General features: G+C 40.6%; 1 protein-coding gene across 2 annotated transcripts in view; it reads right to left on the minus strand.

Annotated features, from left to right (window-relative positions):
- Positions 1-5,504: 5,504 nt before the first annotated feature.
- Rint1 (RAD50 interactor 1) overlaps positions 5,505-17,420 on the minus strand; it is a 42,313-nt gene continuing 30,397 nt past the window's right edge. For both annotated transcript variants that reach the window (XM_041668581.1, XM_041668583.1), the window contains 5 exons: positions 16,267-16,466; positions 10,106-10,320; positions 9,241-9,421; positions 9,049-9,167; positions 5,505-6,351 (listed from right to left, as the gene is read on the minus strand). In XM_041668581.1, the coding sequence (XP_041524515.1) occupies positions 6,159-6,351; positions 9,049-9,167; positions 9,241-9,421; positions 10,106-10,320; positions 16,267-16,466 (908 nt within the window). In that variant the 3' untranslated portion in view covers positions 5,505-6,158. The remainder of the gene's footprint in view (positions 6,352-9,048; positions 9,168-9,240; positions 9,422-10,105; positions 10,321-16,266; positions 16,467-17,420) is intronic.

A 17,420-nucleotide genomic window follows, 5' to 3' on the forward strand; every position in this document is an offset into this window, starting at 1 on the left:
TCTTTGATTTTTTATCATAACCTTGAAGGAAGTAAATTGCTTATCATGTTCACTGAAGACTGATAGTAGATTACTTCATTGTGGTTTCTACTTTGAAACATTTGAGGTAGATACTGAAGGGTGCTTCATGTGTGACAAATCCATTTAGTGAAGTTTATTTTGTGGTCCTTACATTTCTTCTGTGGCTTTTGTTTATATTCTATTGTGCTCTTATTTATTGATTGATATTTTTATGCTGTAATGTGTAGAATAGTATCCCCATCATCTAAGTGATCCATTGTTTAGTTAAACATCAGGCAGTGTGTGATTATACTTTTCAAGTAAGGGTGTCCATGAAATGGTGGTGGGTTGTTGTTTCTGGTTTTGTTTTAATATTTCCACAAATTCCCAAATTCCCTTGAGATTTTCTTGTTTGTTATTCAGCTCAACTTAGATGTCAGTAATGATTCAAGAATACATTAGAACCCATGATCCTTATGTGTTTATGTCCTGAGTACAAGTCTAAGGGTGGATGATGTACTCCCAACATTTGCTGTTTTATCAACACAATTTAACAATGTTAATGTCAAAATATTTACTAGAAGAGAATATAAGAAACATTAATGACCTCATGTGTGTATTCAAAGCAATATTTTCAATTATCTGGTAAAGATGTAATAAAATAGGATAATCACCATTCAACTGTGTGTCTCATACTGTAGCTTGATGTTTTATGTGTGTGTATAAACATATATTAGAATATACACACATAAATATTGAATTTCCCTGTCCCCATAGTTAATCATTTGTTATTTCCTCTTGAAGAACTGACTTCTAAGGAAATTTATCACAAATGCCAGATAATGTAATGACACTAGGTTTTATTTTATAACAAAGATTTATGGTGTTTGTGTAATGTAATTATGGGTTTGTAGTACTAGTGCAGATATGTGGAGACCAGAAGACAACTTTGTGGTTTTTGCTTTTGGTCCTTTTAATATGGTGATCAAGGTCAGTTTTCCAGCCTTCCACACCATAGACATTTTCCTCTGAGCTATCTCACTGGTGCTCAGCTAAGATTATATGATATTGATATATGTGTGTGTTTATAAATATATGTATATATAATATATATAACAGTATATAGTATATAACATTATATATACTGTTATAGAACAGTAAACTGTTGTCTTCTTTTCAGATTGTAAACTTAATTTCATATGAGGATAGAGGAACACAGGACAACTTGAATAATAAATCCTCTGCATAGGAAAATTTTATATGACCATATATTTTTTAAAATTTGTTTATACTGGAAGGTAAACATTTGTTTATAACACTTTCACAGAACTACAATTGAAATCTAGAACATTGCTCCATTTATTAAAATTGTTTGCTGCTAAGACTGATGCCCTGGGTTAGGGTTAGGTTTTAGGGTTTACGGTTAGGATTGTTAGGGTTAGGGCATGGTGAGAGGGAGGGACTGGATGGGACCAAAGGAACAAAGGAGGGAGGGAGGGAGGAAGGAAGGAAGGAAGGAAGGGAGGAAGGGAGGAAGGGAGGTAGGGAGGTAGGTAGGGAAGGAGGGAGGAAGGGAGGGAGGGAAATGGCAGCTGCAGTTCCCTGCCATCTAAGTCTCCTTTCAAAGACATATTTCACCATGGCCACTGCTTGCTTGCTTGCTTGCAGTTCTCTTTCTCCACCCCACTCCCCATGCCCCCAGCCCCTACTTCTCAGACAAAATACCAAGTCAGAGAAAATTAAAACAGCCATGGAATAGTTTTTTAAAAAAATCCCACTTGGATTTCATTTCCAGGAATAATATTGTCATAGTGATTTGTTGTGAACGTTTTCACGTAAGACAGAAAAAAAAATGGGGAAACAAGCTCCACTGGGAGCAGAAGCCAGGGACAAACCCAGCCCTGGGATCCAACCCAATCCTGGGACACTGACAGACCAGGATTGAGCCAACGACCTGACTCAGAGTCCATGACCTCCACCAGAACCGGAGTGGTACTGAACCAATTACCTAAGACACAAGACACAGAGACAACAAACTCAACCAGGAGCAGAAGCCAGGAGCAAACCCAGCATCGGGATTGACCCACCTTACAGTGACACTTCATCCAGCAAGGTCACACCTATTTCAACACTACACATCTTATGATAATGCCACTCCCTTTGGACCAAGCATTCAAACACAGGAGTCTATCCAAGGCAGGGCATGTCTACTTATCCACCAGACTCTTAAAACTGTCTTTAGGGGGACTTGAGAAATGGTTCAGAGGTTAAGAGCACTAGATGCATCAGTCGGAGAGGTGGCTCAGAGGTTGAAGCGCCACCTGCAGTGCCCGAGGTCCCGAGTGTGATTCCCGTCTGTGCCTGTGTCTGGGTAAGTGTCTGTGTTTGAATGTGTCCCTGTGTGTCTGTGTGTGAATGTGTCCCTGTGTGTCTGTGTGTGAATGTCGACGTGCATGCATAATTAATCGAAAAAAAAGAGCACTAGATGCTCTTTCAGCGGTCCTGAGTTCAATTCCTAACAACTGTGTGGTTGCTATCTGTAGTAATAAGAGGGGCGGGCTGCGTCCCCGGCACCCGGCCGCCCGCACGGCTATCTTTACCCGAAATAATTACACGGACTGTATTCTTTTAAACACTTCCTGACCCATTAGTTTCAGTTTCTTATTGGCTAGCTCTTACATATGGATCTAACCCATTTCTATTAATCTGTGTAGCCCAAGAGCTGGCTTACCAGGAATGATCTTAACCTGCGTCTGCCTGGAGTGGGAGAATCATGGCGACTCCTTGACTCAGCTTCTTTCTCCCAGCCTTCCGTTCTGTTTACTCCTCCCACCTATGTTTTAACCTATGAGGGCCAAGCAGTTTCTTTATTGCTTAACCAATGAAATCAACAGATTGATATATGACACTCCCACATCATCTATCAACAATCTATAATGTATTCCTGTTCCCCTATTTTGCCTTCATTAAAGGCAAATGTGCAGGCAGAACACTGTATATTAAATAAATAAATAAATCTTTAAACAAAACTGCTTTTATGTACATAGAAGTGAATTTAGTAAAGTGAAGATGATGTATTGAATGACAATGAAGAAAAATCCTGTTACTACAAATGGATAATTTATTATTATTAAATTTTATATTTTAGAAAAGAAAACAAACTATCTTTTTTATTTTACGTACCAATCCCATTTCTCACTCCCTCCCCTCCTCCCATTCCATCCATCTTCCCACACACCCTCCCTATTCATTACTCATAGAGGGGAAGACACATTGCTTTGAGGAAGGTTCGAGGCCCTCCCTACTAATATCTAGGCTGAACAAGGTATCCATCCAAAGAGAATGGGTTCCCAAAAAGCTACTACAGGCAGTAGGGATAAATCCTGGGGCCACTGCCATTGGTCTTACAGTCTGCCTCACCATACAAATGTCACCCACAGTCAGAGGGAATAATTTGGCCCTATGCTGGTACATTTCCTGTCCAGCTGGAGTTGGTGAGCTCCCATTAGCTCAGGTAACCTGTTTCAGTGGTTGTCCCATTATGATCTTGACCTCTTTGTTCATATTCTCACTCCTCACACTCTTCACTGGACTTTGGGAACTCATCCCTGCACTCTGCTGTGGGCTTCTGCCTCTGTTTCCATCAGTTACTGGATGAAGGTTCTATGGTGACATTTGAGATATTCATAAATGTGACTACTGGGCAAGGCCGTATCAGGTACCTTCTCCACTATTGCTTAGGGTCTTTGTGGATTCCAGGAACTTTCTCTAGTGGCATATTTCTGTATATATAGAATAAGGCAGTGGAAAGGCTGAGACAGTAAAAGTGCTTCCTGTGCGAGCCTAGGAACCAGAGCCTGACCTTGGGACTCTCATAAGGTGGAAAGGGAGAACTGATGACATCAGGTTATGTCCACATACATGATGACACTCCCCTCCCCACACACAGTATACATATACACACAATCATAATTATAGATTACTATGACTTTAAATAAATAATAGCAGACATGGTCATGCATGCTTAGAATCCCAGTACTTGAAGTGGGGGTGGCAGAAGGATCATGAGTTCAACCCTAGTGTGAGCTACAAAACAAGTCCAAATCTCTCCCTCTCTCACTCTCTCTCTCTGAGAAAATAGAATACATCTTAAAGTATTTTCTTAAAATGACTTTCAGTGAAGTAAATATCAATAATGTAGACTAGCTGCAGGCCTGAAATTAATTTTTTGAGATTTTATTTTTAAGTGTATGAGCATTTGCCTAAATGTGTACCACATGCATGCAATACCCTCAGAGACAAAAGAGGGCACTGTATCCCACGGGATGGAGTCACAGCCCATTGTGAGCGACTGTTACGTGCTAGGCAGGCCCTGAACCCAGGTCCTCTGGAAGAGCAGCTGAACAGCTGAGTCCGCAGCCCAACAATTTTAGGCTGAGATATTACAGCATTGAAAGTACTAAATAAAAGTCATCTTACTTAGTAATTAGGGACAAAAACCAGAATAAAATTTTATAGGTGCAGAAATCTTCTGGCTAATTAAGCTCAATTTGTATAAAAACTTTACTCTCTGAGGAGTTATTAATCAAGTTGGTGGAGGACTTGCCTTGAATGAGCAAGGCTCAGAGTTTGATCTCTAGTCCTACACATAAAACATAGACCAAGATCAAGCAAATGTTAAGAGGAAAAACAAAAATCTAAAATTTTGGTCTCCAGTCAGGGAGATGGCTCAGCTGGCAAAGGGCTTGTTGGACAACTATAAAGACCTGAGTTTAAATTCTTACACATAAAAGCTGGGCAGAGTCACACATGTCTGTAACCCCAGCACTGGGAAAAGCTCACTGACCAGTCAGTCTAGCTGAATCAATGAGCTCCAGGTTCACAGAGACCTGGTCTCAAAAGATAAGGTGGGAAGCAATTGAGGAAGGCACTCAACATCAACTCTGCCCTCCAGTGCACACACTCAAGTAACACGCCTACACACACACACACACACACACACACACACAGAGAGAGAGAGAGAGAGAGAGAGAGAGAGAGACAGAGAGAGAGAGAGAGGATTTCTATCTCGTCAGCTACATAATTATCACCACAGGCACATGACTAAAGCAGTTACTGAATCCTAAAGTGTTTCAACCAGAGGAAAAATACTGCCATTATTACAAGAAATAGAATCAGGAAGGGCTGAGGAGTTGCTTAGTGGTAAAGGGTAAAGTATTTGCCATTAACAAGCCAGCATAAACAGTTAACTCACTAACAAATCAGTATAAAGAGTTCGCTCCCTAGAGCCCATGTAAAACCTGACATGATGGTTTACACTTGTAATGCCTGTCTAGGGGAGGCAGAGACAGAAGAACCCTGGGCCTGCCCAAAGTCCCAGTGAGAGACCCTGTCTCCAAAACAAGGTGGACATCTTGGGGAACAATACCCAAGGTTGACCTCTGACCTCCACAGGCACACACACCTATATATCCCACACATGAGCAAATACACAGACACGCTCATTAACGCACACACAAATACAACAAATACTTTAATTGAAAGGACATGAGAATTGAAAATTAGGAACAACTATAGCTTAACCACCATCTCATAAAACTGTTGTGTTGTTGGTTTGGGGGTGGTGTGGTTTGCTTTGTTTTGTTTTTCTCTGGTGAGACAGAATCTATGTTGCCCAGGCGAGTCTTAAACACACAGTGATCCTCCTGAGAATATAGGTGTCTTCTACCACTCCCAACGCACTGTGCATTTCTCATATAAACATGGTAAAATCCCAAACTGGATACAGGAACCTCAATTATCAACATACATTCGTAACTTAGTATTTCTACAAGGTACTGGGTGTGTTCGGCTTTAGCAAAGTGGAGATCAGTTTATGGCTGGCCTTTGCTCTCACACTGTCTTCAGATGTCTGCATGCCTATCTGTAATTCTAATTTGTAATTACTCTGCTTCTCATAGCTGAGTTTTCCGTTCTTTGTTTTCTTAGGAGCAGGAGGACGGAGGAAGCATGTTCATTGCTTTGGTGACATCATAACTCAAGATAATAAATGATTCTACCAAGTTTTCATTTGTCCAGTTTCAGTAATTCAGAACTTTTAGCAGACAACTTCAATCCAACTGTTTTCTTTGTTAAATAGCCCTTTTCTTAAAGAGACATTATTTTCCAGTGTTAGGCCAGTTTGTCCTCAAATTGAGCAAAATCTCAACATCTTGCTGAGCCAGTTTGTAAATTCCAACTTCATTTAAGGCTGCTGTGGCAGGAACATGCTCGGAAGCTGACTGCAGGACATCTTTCAGGAGTAATGCAGAACCAATGTTCAAATTCAGAACAATGCAGGCTTCTTTTACACTGTTTAGGAAGACAAAAAAGAAGGGAAGGACAGATTCTCTATTGCACCATCCTTAGGCTGACAATCACCATTGGAGAATCGACTACCTATGGACTTACTACTTAGTTCTTTAAATATACTGGGACTACACAAAGTGTACAGGGTTAACAGATCATTCGTTTGTCTTAGTAAACTGATGTTAACAGATTATTAAATATAGCAATGATTTTAGGTAGAATTAGGACATAGGGGAAAAAAGAAAAGGAATAAAAATGAACATGCCGAAAAGCAAAACAAATCAAAAACATAAAACAGGTTGGAGATGTTGGCATACTTTTAATCTCAGCACACAGGAAACCAAAGTGGAAGTATCTCTACTTCTACTAGGACAGTCTGGTCTACACTGTGAGCTCCAGGCTAGCCAAGGCTACACAGAGAGACTTTGTTTCAGAAAACCAAAACCACAACAGAAATAGAAAGGCTGTGTAAAACGGCTCGTGGGTAAAGTGCCTGTTGGCAAGCTTTGTGACCTGCCTGAGTTCAATTCTTGGGTTTTGCATGGTAGGAGAGAACTATTTCCCACAAGTTGTCATCTGACCTCCACACAAGAATAGAAATTTAAAAATTTAAATAATAATAAAAATCAGCTGGGCAGTGGTAGTGCATGCCTTTAATCCCAGCACTCAGGAGGCAGAAGCAGGAGGATCTCTGTGACTTCGAGGTCAGCCTGGTCTACAAAGTTAGTTTTAGGGCATCCAAGGCTATACAAAGAAACCTTGTCTTGACAAACACAGTATGTACTCACTCATAAGTGGGTATTAGAGGTAAAACAAAGAATAACCAGCCTATAGTCCATGACCCCAGAGAACCTAGGTAACAAGAAGAACCCTGAGAGACATACATGGATCCCCCTAGGAATGGGAAATAGATAAAATCTCCTAGAAAATTGGGAGCATGGGGGGAGGGGAACAGGAAAGGAAGAGGACAGGAGAAGGGGAGGGAGGAGAACTTGAGGGAATGGGATGGCCAAGATGTGGGAAGGACAAAGAGGGAAAGCAAGGAAATCCTTTTGATTGAAGGAGCCATTACAGGGCTAGTGTGAATCCTGACACCAGGAAAATTCCCAGGATTCCATAAGAATGACCCCAGCTAAGACCCTAAGCAATAGTGGAGAGGGTGCCTGAACTGGCCTTCCCCTGTAATCAAATTGATGTACTGGGCTTAGCTCCTGGAGTACAGTCATAGAGAGGGAGGAGTCAAAGGGATCAAGACCATGATGGGGATACCAACAGAACACCTGACCTGAGCTAGAGGAAGCTCACTGGCTCTGTACTGATGGGGGAGGAGGGACCTGCATAAGACCAAACTAGGCACTCTGAATGTGGCTTGAGAAGTCTACGGGGCCACTGGCAGTGGGACCAGGATTTATCCCTAGTGTTTGAAAGGGGTTTTTTGGAGCCCATTCTTTTTGGAGGGATACCTTGCTCAGCATAGATATAGGGGAAGGGCCTTGGTCCTGCCTCAGAGTGATGTGCCAGACTTTGTTGACTCCCCTGAGAAGCCTTACCCTCTTAAGGAGTGAAGAGGGGCGGCGGGGAGAGGATGTAGAAAGAGTGGGAAGAGGGGAAGGAGTGGGAACTGGAATAGCTATGGAAAATGAGAAAAGATTGTTTAAAAAATTAAAATAAAAAAGAAACTCTTGTCTTAAAAAAAACATAATAAAAATAACAATAATAAACAAACAGGCACTGGAGATTTACTGTACTAGGTAGAGTGCTTACCTAGAACGAATAAGTGTGGGAGAGAACTTGGGGGTGTGGAGAGTGTGTACCTGCATTCACAACACTCAGAAGTGGGAGACAGGAGGGTCAGAAGCTAAGGGGCGCCCTCTGCTACTACATACTAATTCATGGCCAGCTTGCAATACCTGAAACCCAAACCAGAAGCAACCATAGCTTCCTGAAATAAACAAGCATAAGCTTTTATATTGCAAAGGAATGTTTCCAAATTGCACAAACCCTATACATAATGTAAATTTTAAATCAACAAAATTTTTACTAAATTCTTAGTAATTGTTCTCATGTTTTAACTATACCTAGAACTAAAACTAATATTAAATTTATAAGAAAACTCATTTTCCTGTGGTCTCGGCTACTGTTAGGCACTAAACCTAGCTGTGATTTCTTATTTTCTGCAGGTGGTAGATTTATATCTGAATTCATTTTCTATTTACTCTCCCAGTAATAAGCAAATAGCAGTGACCTAGATGCTAGGTAGCAAGTACAACATGTAATTTCTGAGGATGTGGATCACATGCATTATTTTGGTTTCCCTATTGTGTTTTGAAAATAAAATAGATACCCAAAGGATGCTTTAAGGTTTTAACTTATTTTTTATATATTTTTTTAATTATATGTGCCTGTTTTGCCTGTACGTGTCTATGCACCTTGTATGTGCCTGGTGCCTGTGGAGGCCAGAAGACAGTGTCAGAACTGGAGCTATGGACAGCTGTAAGCCACTATGTAAGTGCTGAGAACCAAACCCCAGTCCTCTACAAGAGCATCACGTGCTCTTAACTTATGAGCTATCTCTCCAGCTCCAGATTTTAATTGATATTACTGCAACCAATATCAATGAAACTCTGAAATTGTTAAAAAAGAAGCCAACTCTTTTAACAAGTGGATACACCAATATTTACAATAAGTCATCAGGCTTACTGTTTAAAGTAGTTTTCTGGTCTCTTGCAATAGTGAGAAAACAAAGGGAAAAGATTCCGTGTCATATCGAACTGCAACTGGGCTGCTCCTCCTTCGTTGAAATGATTAGCAAGGATTATCTGAAACAAAAAGCAATACATATAATGACAGCCTTCGTCAGCACAGCCAGCCCCCCAGCACCCACTGGCTTACCTCCTGATAGATGTATGTATCCAGCTTCTCTACAAGTATCTGCCAGAAAATCCGGAATAAGGAGAAACAAAGCTGCTGCTCCAACTGAAGCAGATGATCCCGCAAGGTCAGCAAGAGTGGGCAGGCTGAGCTGGACAGGGACATCACTGCCTGTTCAGACTGTGATGGCAGGGACAACCATCTAAAAAAACAAATAACCTTCACCAGAGGGATGTTTATCACTCTGTATCCTTAAGGTTTCAACAAATCATTTTAAATTCAAGATTTACTGTTTGGGGGGAATTCTAGAGTTTAAAAGAAAAAAAGTAATGTCTAATATTAAAGGCCCTCCCAGAAATAAATGTATCTACTTATATTTTAACTTTTAATCATTTAATATTTCCTTGAAAATACCCTAAATTCAATTGTTGTAAGCTAAAAATTAAAGCTTATCTTTAGAATTAAAAAGACGCCAGTTAATCTTATGTTCTGATTTTAGCAAACAAACTAATACTACTTCCAAACTGATGACAGTTCTGTGAGCAGGTACCATACTAGGGCTTAAAGGCAGGAGAATCAATTGTGAGACACATACACAGGGCACGGACTACAGGGCACTTTCCTCTGGACACCGAGCTAGTCAACCCCAGATCATGTCCCTTCTCTGTGAAATCCACATTATCACTTGTTTATTTCTGAGTAAATTTCAAAAGAATAGATTTTAGAAAGATTTACATCGAAACCAAAGTTTGGACCTACCACATACAGAACCCCGAGTTCAGTCTCCACATACGGGAGCAGGGGTTCCACAAAAGCTATGATCCATGGCATCCATGCCACCTTCGACTCGACCAGCTTGTGTAAGAGTGACTGACACAGGACATACCTTTCCTTCTTATACAACTTTGCGGCATCTTTCACTTCTCTAAAAACGTGGTCCACTTGGCGAGTCAACATATCAAGCTTTAAACGCTCCAAGAGGTTAATCATGTCATCAAAGACAGAGCTCTCCATGGAGGCCAGCTGTCCCAGCTGCAGCTTACTGAGGGCGTTATTCTCTGCAAAGACCTCCAGCGCTGCCTGCTGAAGCTGCAGGAAGAACTGAAAGCACGCATCTATTAGGATAAGTATTACCATGTGCTGGGCATCATACAATTTCCTTATTTAAGGTAGCAGTCCAGCTCCAGAGAGACGGCTCCATCGGTAAAGTCACTTTCTGCCAAGCCTGATGTCCTGAGTTCAAGATGGAAGGACTTTTCACAGAAAAATAGGCACACTATTGTTCCCAGCAACATTATACATAATAGATACAAAATGGAAACAATCCAAACATCCAGCAGCTAGAGAATGCATAAAATGTAGTATGTCTTTGCCTGTCTGGAAGAGTGGAACTGCTGGATTTATAATTCCATCTTTCACCACCTGCCGTATACAGAGGGTTAAAGCTCTCTACGTGCACACTGGGAGAATTTTGTGTAGGTTTGTTGTTTGGGTTTTGTTTTGTTTTTGGCATATGTGAGAGTTTTGTTTTCTTTTTTGCACTGTTTTAAGACTGGAATTTGCTATGTAGTTCAGGCTGGTCTCAAAATAGTAGTCCAGTGTATCTTCAAACTCATAATCACCCTGCCTCAGTCTCCTAAGCATTTGGTTAAAAGTGTTACTGTGGTACTTGTAGTCTTAGCTAGCTCAAAACTCTCTGTGCAGATGAAGCTGGCCTTGAAGGTGTGGTCCCATTGCTAAAATGAAAGGGGTGTGCCTTCCCTGACAGTTTCTTTTTCTCACTACAGTGGCTTTTATTTGTAAATTTGTATTTCCTGGTCATGATCATGCTCCAAACACTCAAGTTTTTTAAAAAAAAAAAAAAACTGAAGGTTGTCATAAACCTGGAATTATAACAGTCAGAGAACTAAAATGTCATTTTTTTTTTCAGTACTAGCCCAAGAGCCTCCTAGGCCACATGTCCAAAGTCTGAAACCAGAGATGAACTGTGGAGAAGGCATGCCTAATGTAATGAGCACATTTACACAAATCCTTCACTTACCCCTCCCCAACTCCCACACTTAGGACAGTTGGAACTGAAAGGAAATTTCTGAATGCTTGGATATTTCAGGCTTGGCATAATCCAACAACAGATGGTCATCAACAGACAATCAGAAACAGACGGAAGGCGAACTGTCATTTTTTTTTCTGGTTATGGAACTATACAACAAAAACTTTGATGACATTTACTTAAAGCATTTAAAGTCTGAAGCACTGTGAAAATAATTGAAGGACTTTTGATGGGAAGATAAAATCAGCACCATAAAATCCAGAATCCATTCATACTTAATAGTCAACTCTTAAATTTTGTTCTTTCTCTTGCTCCGAGAAACAATACTTTAATTTTCTTTTTTTTATTTTTTTAAATTTATTTATTTATTAAGTATTTCTGCCTCCTCCCCGCCACCGCCTCCCATTTCCCTTCCCCTCCCCCTATCAAGTCCCCCTCCCTCATCCGCTCGAAGAGCAATCAGGGTTCCCTGACCTGTGGGAAGTCCAAGGACCACCCACCTCCATCCAGGTCTAGTATGTAGAGCATCCAAACTGCCTAGGCTCCCCCAAAGCCAGTACATGCAGTAGGATCAAAAACCCATTGCCATTGTTCTTGAGTTCTCAGTAGTCCTCATTGTCCGCTATGTTCAGCAAGTCCGGTTTTATCCCATGCTTTTTCAGACTCAGGCCAGCTGGCCTTGGTGAGTTCCCGATAGAACATCCCCATTGTCTCAGTGTGTGGGTGTACCCCTCGCAGTCCTGAGTTCCTTGCTCATGCTCTCTCTCCTTCTGCTCCTGATTTGGACCTTGAGATTTCTGTCAGGTGCTTCCATGTGGGTCTCTGTCTCTGTCTCCTTTCATTGCCTGATGAAGGTTAATATTCAGGAGGATGCCTATATGTTTGTCTTTGGATTCACCTTCTTATTTAGCTTCTCTAGGATCGCGAATTATAAGCTCAATGTCCTTTATTTATGGCTAGAAACCAACTATGAGTGAGTACATCCCCTGTTCCTCTTTTTGGGTCTGGCTTACCTCACTCAGGATAGTGTTTTCTATTTCCATCCATTTGTATGCAAAATTCAAGAAGTCCTTGTTTTTTACTGCTGAGTAATACTCTAATATGTATATATTCCATACTTTCTTCATTCAATATTTTAATTTTCTTTAGGTAAAGATGGTAGCCAAACCATCTTCATTAGCAGACAATGGCACCAAATACTTGGGATGTTCTACAAAGAATTTCATTGATACTAAAAATCTGTTCCTGAATGAGTCTCTCACTGGATCATCTAGCATAAGAATGACAATTTGTTTCATGCTTTGAAAAGTCTTAGCAGCAAGTGGATCAGTGTGGGAGCTGGATATGAAGTGCTGACTGGAAGTAGAACATGACACAAAAGCGCAAAATGAACAAATAATGCTGATTGACTTTATAAAAATAAATGCATTAATCACTGCACTCTGCATTATATTCATTTCCTTGCTCCAGCAAATGATATCATGTACATATATTTCAGTTAACTGTGTGTGTGTGTGTGTGTGTGTGTGTGTGAGAGAGAGAGAGAGAGAGAGAGAGAGAGAGAGAGAGAGAGAGATGGTGCTTGAAACTGAACCAACAGTCTTATACAAGTACTCTACTACCACTAAACTACACTCCTGTCCTTCAGTTAACTTGTTTTTGTTTTTGGTGGAGCTGGAGACTGAACCTAGAGCTTTGTGTGTTGCTAGAAAACCCTACCAACTGAGCTACGTTCTCAACACTATGTAAAAACTTCTACTTTATTTTCCTTTGTACAAGAGATTGAATCAAGGGCTTCATTTTTACTAAGCAAGGACTCTGCCACTGAACAAAATCCCAACCTTAATTTTATAATTTTTAACTCCCCTCTACATACTGTATTTTTAAAGCGGCATTTTTAAAATATACACACACTATATTTTTAATTTAGGGGGATTAGTCTACTTTGCTTTTATGATAATATATAACAGTTTATATCTATAATATACCTATCTGTTCATCATAGTTTTTATGTTCTAATGTATATTTTGCCATCATATGCTTACCTAAGGTCCTTATGAATGGTTTCTGTCATGAAATGCACTGTATGAAGCATACATTATAAAGCCAAATACATAGCTGTACCTTCATAAATGTTCTTAAAACACCGAATCCTAGCTGGACAGCACTCTTGCCTAAGAAGTTAGCCCGGAAGGCCCTCTGAAATCACTTTAGTACTGTATCTAAAATATCTAAAGAAATTAACCAATATTGAGACTATATATAAAGGCTTTCTTTTTTGAGGCAGGATTTCATGTACCTTAGGCTGACCTTGAACTTCCTGTGTAGCTGAGGATAACCTAGAACTTCTGATCTTCCTCCACCTCCCATGTGTTGGGATCGCAGACTTCTCCACATGCCCAGTTTATGCTGTGTGGGATCAAACCCAGGACTTACACATGGGGGTAATGATTCCACCAACTGAGTCACAGCCCCAGTCTCTAAAGGCATATTCGAACAGAAGTACATATCAGAAAATCTGGTTACCTTCACTAAGCTAATAGTTAATATCTGTTGTTTAGATTAATAACAAGATTAAAACTTAAATCTATGAACATATACCATAGTGATTTGAATGAGTATGACCCCTATAAGCTCATATATTTGAATGTTTAGACCAGGGAGCAGAACTGTTTGAAAGGATTAGAATAATTAGGAGGTGTAGCTTTCTCGGAGTAGGTGTGGCCTTGTTGGAGAAGGTGGGCTCTGAGATTTCAAAAGTCCATGCTAGGCCCAATGTCTGTCTTGTCTGTCTGGTCGGTCTCTCTCTCTCTCTCTCTCTCTCTCTCTTTCTCCCTCCCTCCCTCCCTCCCTCCCCCCTTCCCTCCTTCCCTTCCTCTCCCTCACCTCTCTCCTCGCCTCCTCTCCCCTCTCCTCTCCTCTCTGCCTGTGAATCAAGATGTAGCTCTCAGTTACTGCTCCAGTGCCGGCCTGCATGCTGCCAAGATCCCTGCCATGATAATGGACTAAACTTCTGAAACTGTAAGCAAACCCCCAATTAAATGCTTTCTCTTATAAGATTTGCACTGGTCGTGGGGTCTCTTCACAGCGATAGAACAGCAACTAAGACACATACAATCTTCAAGGAGAGGGCAAGAATAGGTAGGACCCTTGAAGGACTGAAGTGCTTACTAGGCCCAAGTTTAGGTGTTTAGATTGCTGTTGATTTTGGGTTTTGTGACAGTGAAGGAAAGCCTGGAACTCATGGCAACCCCCCCACCTCAGCCCCTTGAGTGCTGCAGTTATAGCCATAGACCTTCTTGTCACGCTTACTTTAAAATATATTTTGCAGTATATTTTGCAGTGTACTTCTTTTTAATGTGGTAAATGTGGTATGGTGGTTGTTTTTGTTTTTTCTTAAGTAGTTCTTGGGCTGGGGAAGTGGATCAGTGGGCAAAGCCCATGCTACTCAAACACAAAGACCTCCGGTAGCCAAGTAAACACCAGTGTGATGGGTGTGCACCTGTAACTGTAACACTAGCAGGCAAAGCTGGGTATCCCGGCCAGGGCTTAGTAGCCTGCCAGCCTAGCCAAAAGGACAATCTCCAGGTTCACCAAAAGACTGCCTCAAAAAATAAGATGGAAATGAAGAGAAGAAAAAAAAAAGACATTAACCTCTGGTCTACACACACGCACACACTTTTCTTTTACAGATACATACTAAAATATTAATAATTAAATATAATATCTGAGGTAAACTTAAAATAGTCAAGTTGGTTGGGGCAGGGAGAAGTGATAACAACACAAAGGTGGTGTAAGAAGCACAGCAAGGGTCTGGAATTAAGAGCACTCACTGCTCTTTCAGAGGATCCAGGTTCAGTGGCCAACACCAACATGGTGACTTACAATCCTCTGTAACTCCAGTATGGGAGGAATCTTCTAGCCTCTGTGGGCACTGCACATGGGTGGTTTACACACTTACATGCACCAAAACACTCAGACACATACCATTAAAGAAAACCTTTAAAAAAAAACAGTAAGAGTGACAGATACATAATGCACCCACCGGATGGGCCTGTGGACACTGATGTAGGCAGTTCCAGCCTTTGTGGTGGTCCTGGGTGCAGACTGAGCAAGCGATGGAGAGCCATCTAATAAGCAACACTCCTCCATGACTTCTGCACCAGCTCCTGTCTCCATGTTCCTGCCCTGACTCCCTGGATGGCGGACGACAAGCTGCCTTTGGCCACAGTCTTTTATCACAGCAATAGGAACCATAACTAAGAAATCTTGTTTTGAAGATATCCAAAAGAGTCAAGCCCTGGACTTTTTTTTCTTTGCAGTGTTGGGAAATAAAAACTAAACTTTCCACCATGTTCTGCCACTGAACTATACCACCAATTTAAATGTATTGGTTTGGGGATCATTATAATGACTTTTCTGTGCTAGCATTTAGCATATTATTATTTTCAGAGTACAAAGTTGGAAGAAAAAAATGGTTCATGCTATATAATTATTTATGGAAGTCTGTGTGTCTGTCTTCATTTTCTTTCTTTCCTTCCTTTTGTTTATTTCTGAAAGAAGTAACTCAGGCTAGCCTAGAACTCACTATATTATCAAAAATGACCTTGAGGCTCCTGATCCATATTCCCAAGTGCTGGGATTACAGGCTAACCTACCATGTCTGCCTGTTTTCTTCTTTTTGTCTTTTCTTTCTCTCAGTTTATGGTCCTAGGGATCAAACTCAAGATCTTGCTCAAGTTTGGTGGGTTTATATGCTCAACTGAGCTATACCTCTAGCCCTCTTATGAGTAAAGTTATTAAATAATTAGTATTATTTAACTGTTTTAGATTTGATTGAGAAAAATCTTTACTCACATCTCCTAAATTTGGCATCATTATCCTTTTTGTCGAACATAATTTTTTTTTTTGCTTGTAACAGAGCCAACATTTCAGAGGTTAAAGAAGATCAAGGTACAATATATTATTTATATAAACATAAAAGCATATTAACTCACAACATTGTCAGCCCAATCTGCCAGCACTGTTGAGATGTAGTTCACAGCATTAAGAATTGCACAGTACCGGAAGTCAAGTGAAGCTCTGGTCTCTTCTTTCATGACCTGCGTTAATCGTATCCTAAAATCATCGACTAGATCTTTCTGTAATTCCAGGAACTGTAGCTTTCGTGAAGCTGTGGGAAGATTTTTATACCTGTCTGTGGAGAAAATTAACAAAACACATGATGGGGTTTGGCACTGTCATGACAGTTTTCCCTAAAATTTCCTTTAGGAAAAATCTCAAATGACCATTCCTAAACGCTTAAAGATTACAAGGGTAATCTTTACATTACCCTTTACATGTGTCAGGGCTCATCCAACAGTATACTTAAAAATACTTAAAATCTAGATCTGTGTGTTTTACTACATATAAATCATGTCCCATTTACAAAAAAGAAAGTTTGGGGTTTTTTTTTTGTTTGTTTGTTTGTTTTTGAGACAGTTTCTCTGTAGCTTTGAGGCCTGTTCTGAAACTAGCTCTTGTAGACCAAGGTGGCCTCAAACTCACAGAGATCTGCCTGCCTCTGTCTTCCAAATGCTGGGATTAAAGGTGTGTGCCACCACCAATCAGCACATATTATGTTTAAAAATAACTGTTCCTTAAGTTAGTAGCTCTGGTGAGCAGGACTTGAGTGAGACAGGGATCATGTAGCCCAGGCTGGTCTCAAATTCCCTATGTGGCTAAGGATGACTTTGAATCCCTGATTCTTTAGCCTCTACCTCTAAAATCCTGGTATTTCAGATTAAAGGTATGTACCATCATATCTGGCTATCATTTTCTTTTTCCAACGTATTATTTTTATTGATTATTTGGGAATTTCACACAATGCACCCAAGGTCCACTTCCACCACCTTTGTAACCACCACCACCACCACCCCCAAAAAAAGAAGAAAAAATAAAAACACACAAGTCCAATTTGTGTTGCTCATATACCCACTGGAGCATGGTCAAACTCGCAGTGGTCAGCCCCTTAAAGAAACTCCAGTCCTTCCTACCAGAAGTCCTACTCCTGCCAGAAGTCATCAATTGTGGAAAAAAAATACTTCAGCATCCTTACCAGAATTTTTAAGGGCTCTTTGATGGCTGGTTGTCTAGGCTGTTATTTTGTTGG

Source organism: Microtus oregoni, unplaced genomic scaffold (genome assembly GCF_018167655.1).
Source record: "Microtus oregoni isolate MIOR12 unplaced genomic scaffold, Mior012 000018F_ref0000195, whole genome shotgun sequence".
NCBI lineage: Eukaryota > Metazoa > Chordata > Mammalia > Rodentia > Cricetidae > Microtus > Microtus oregoni.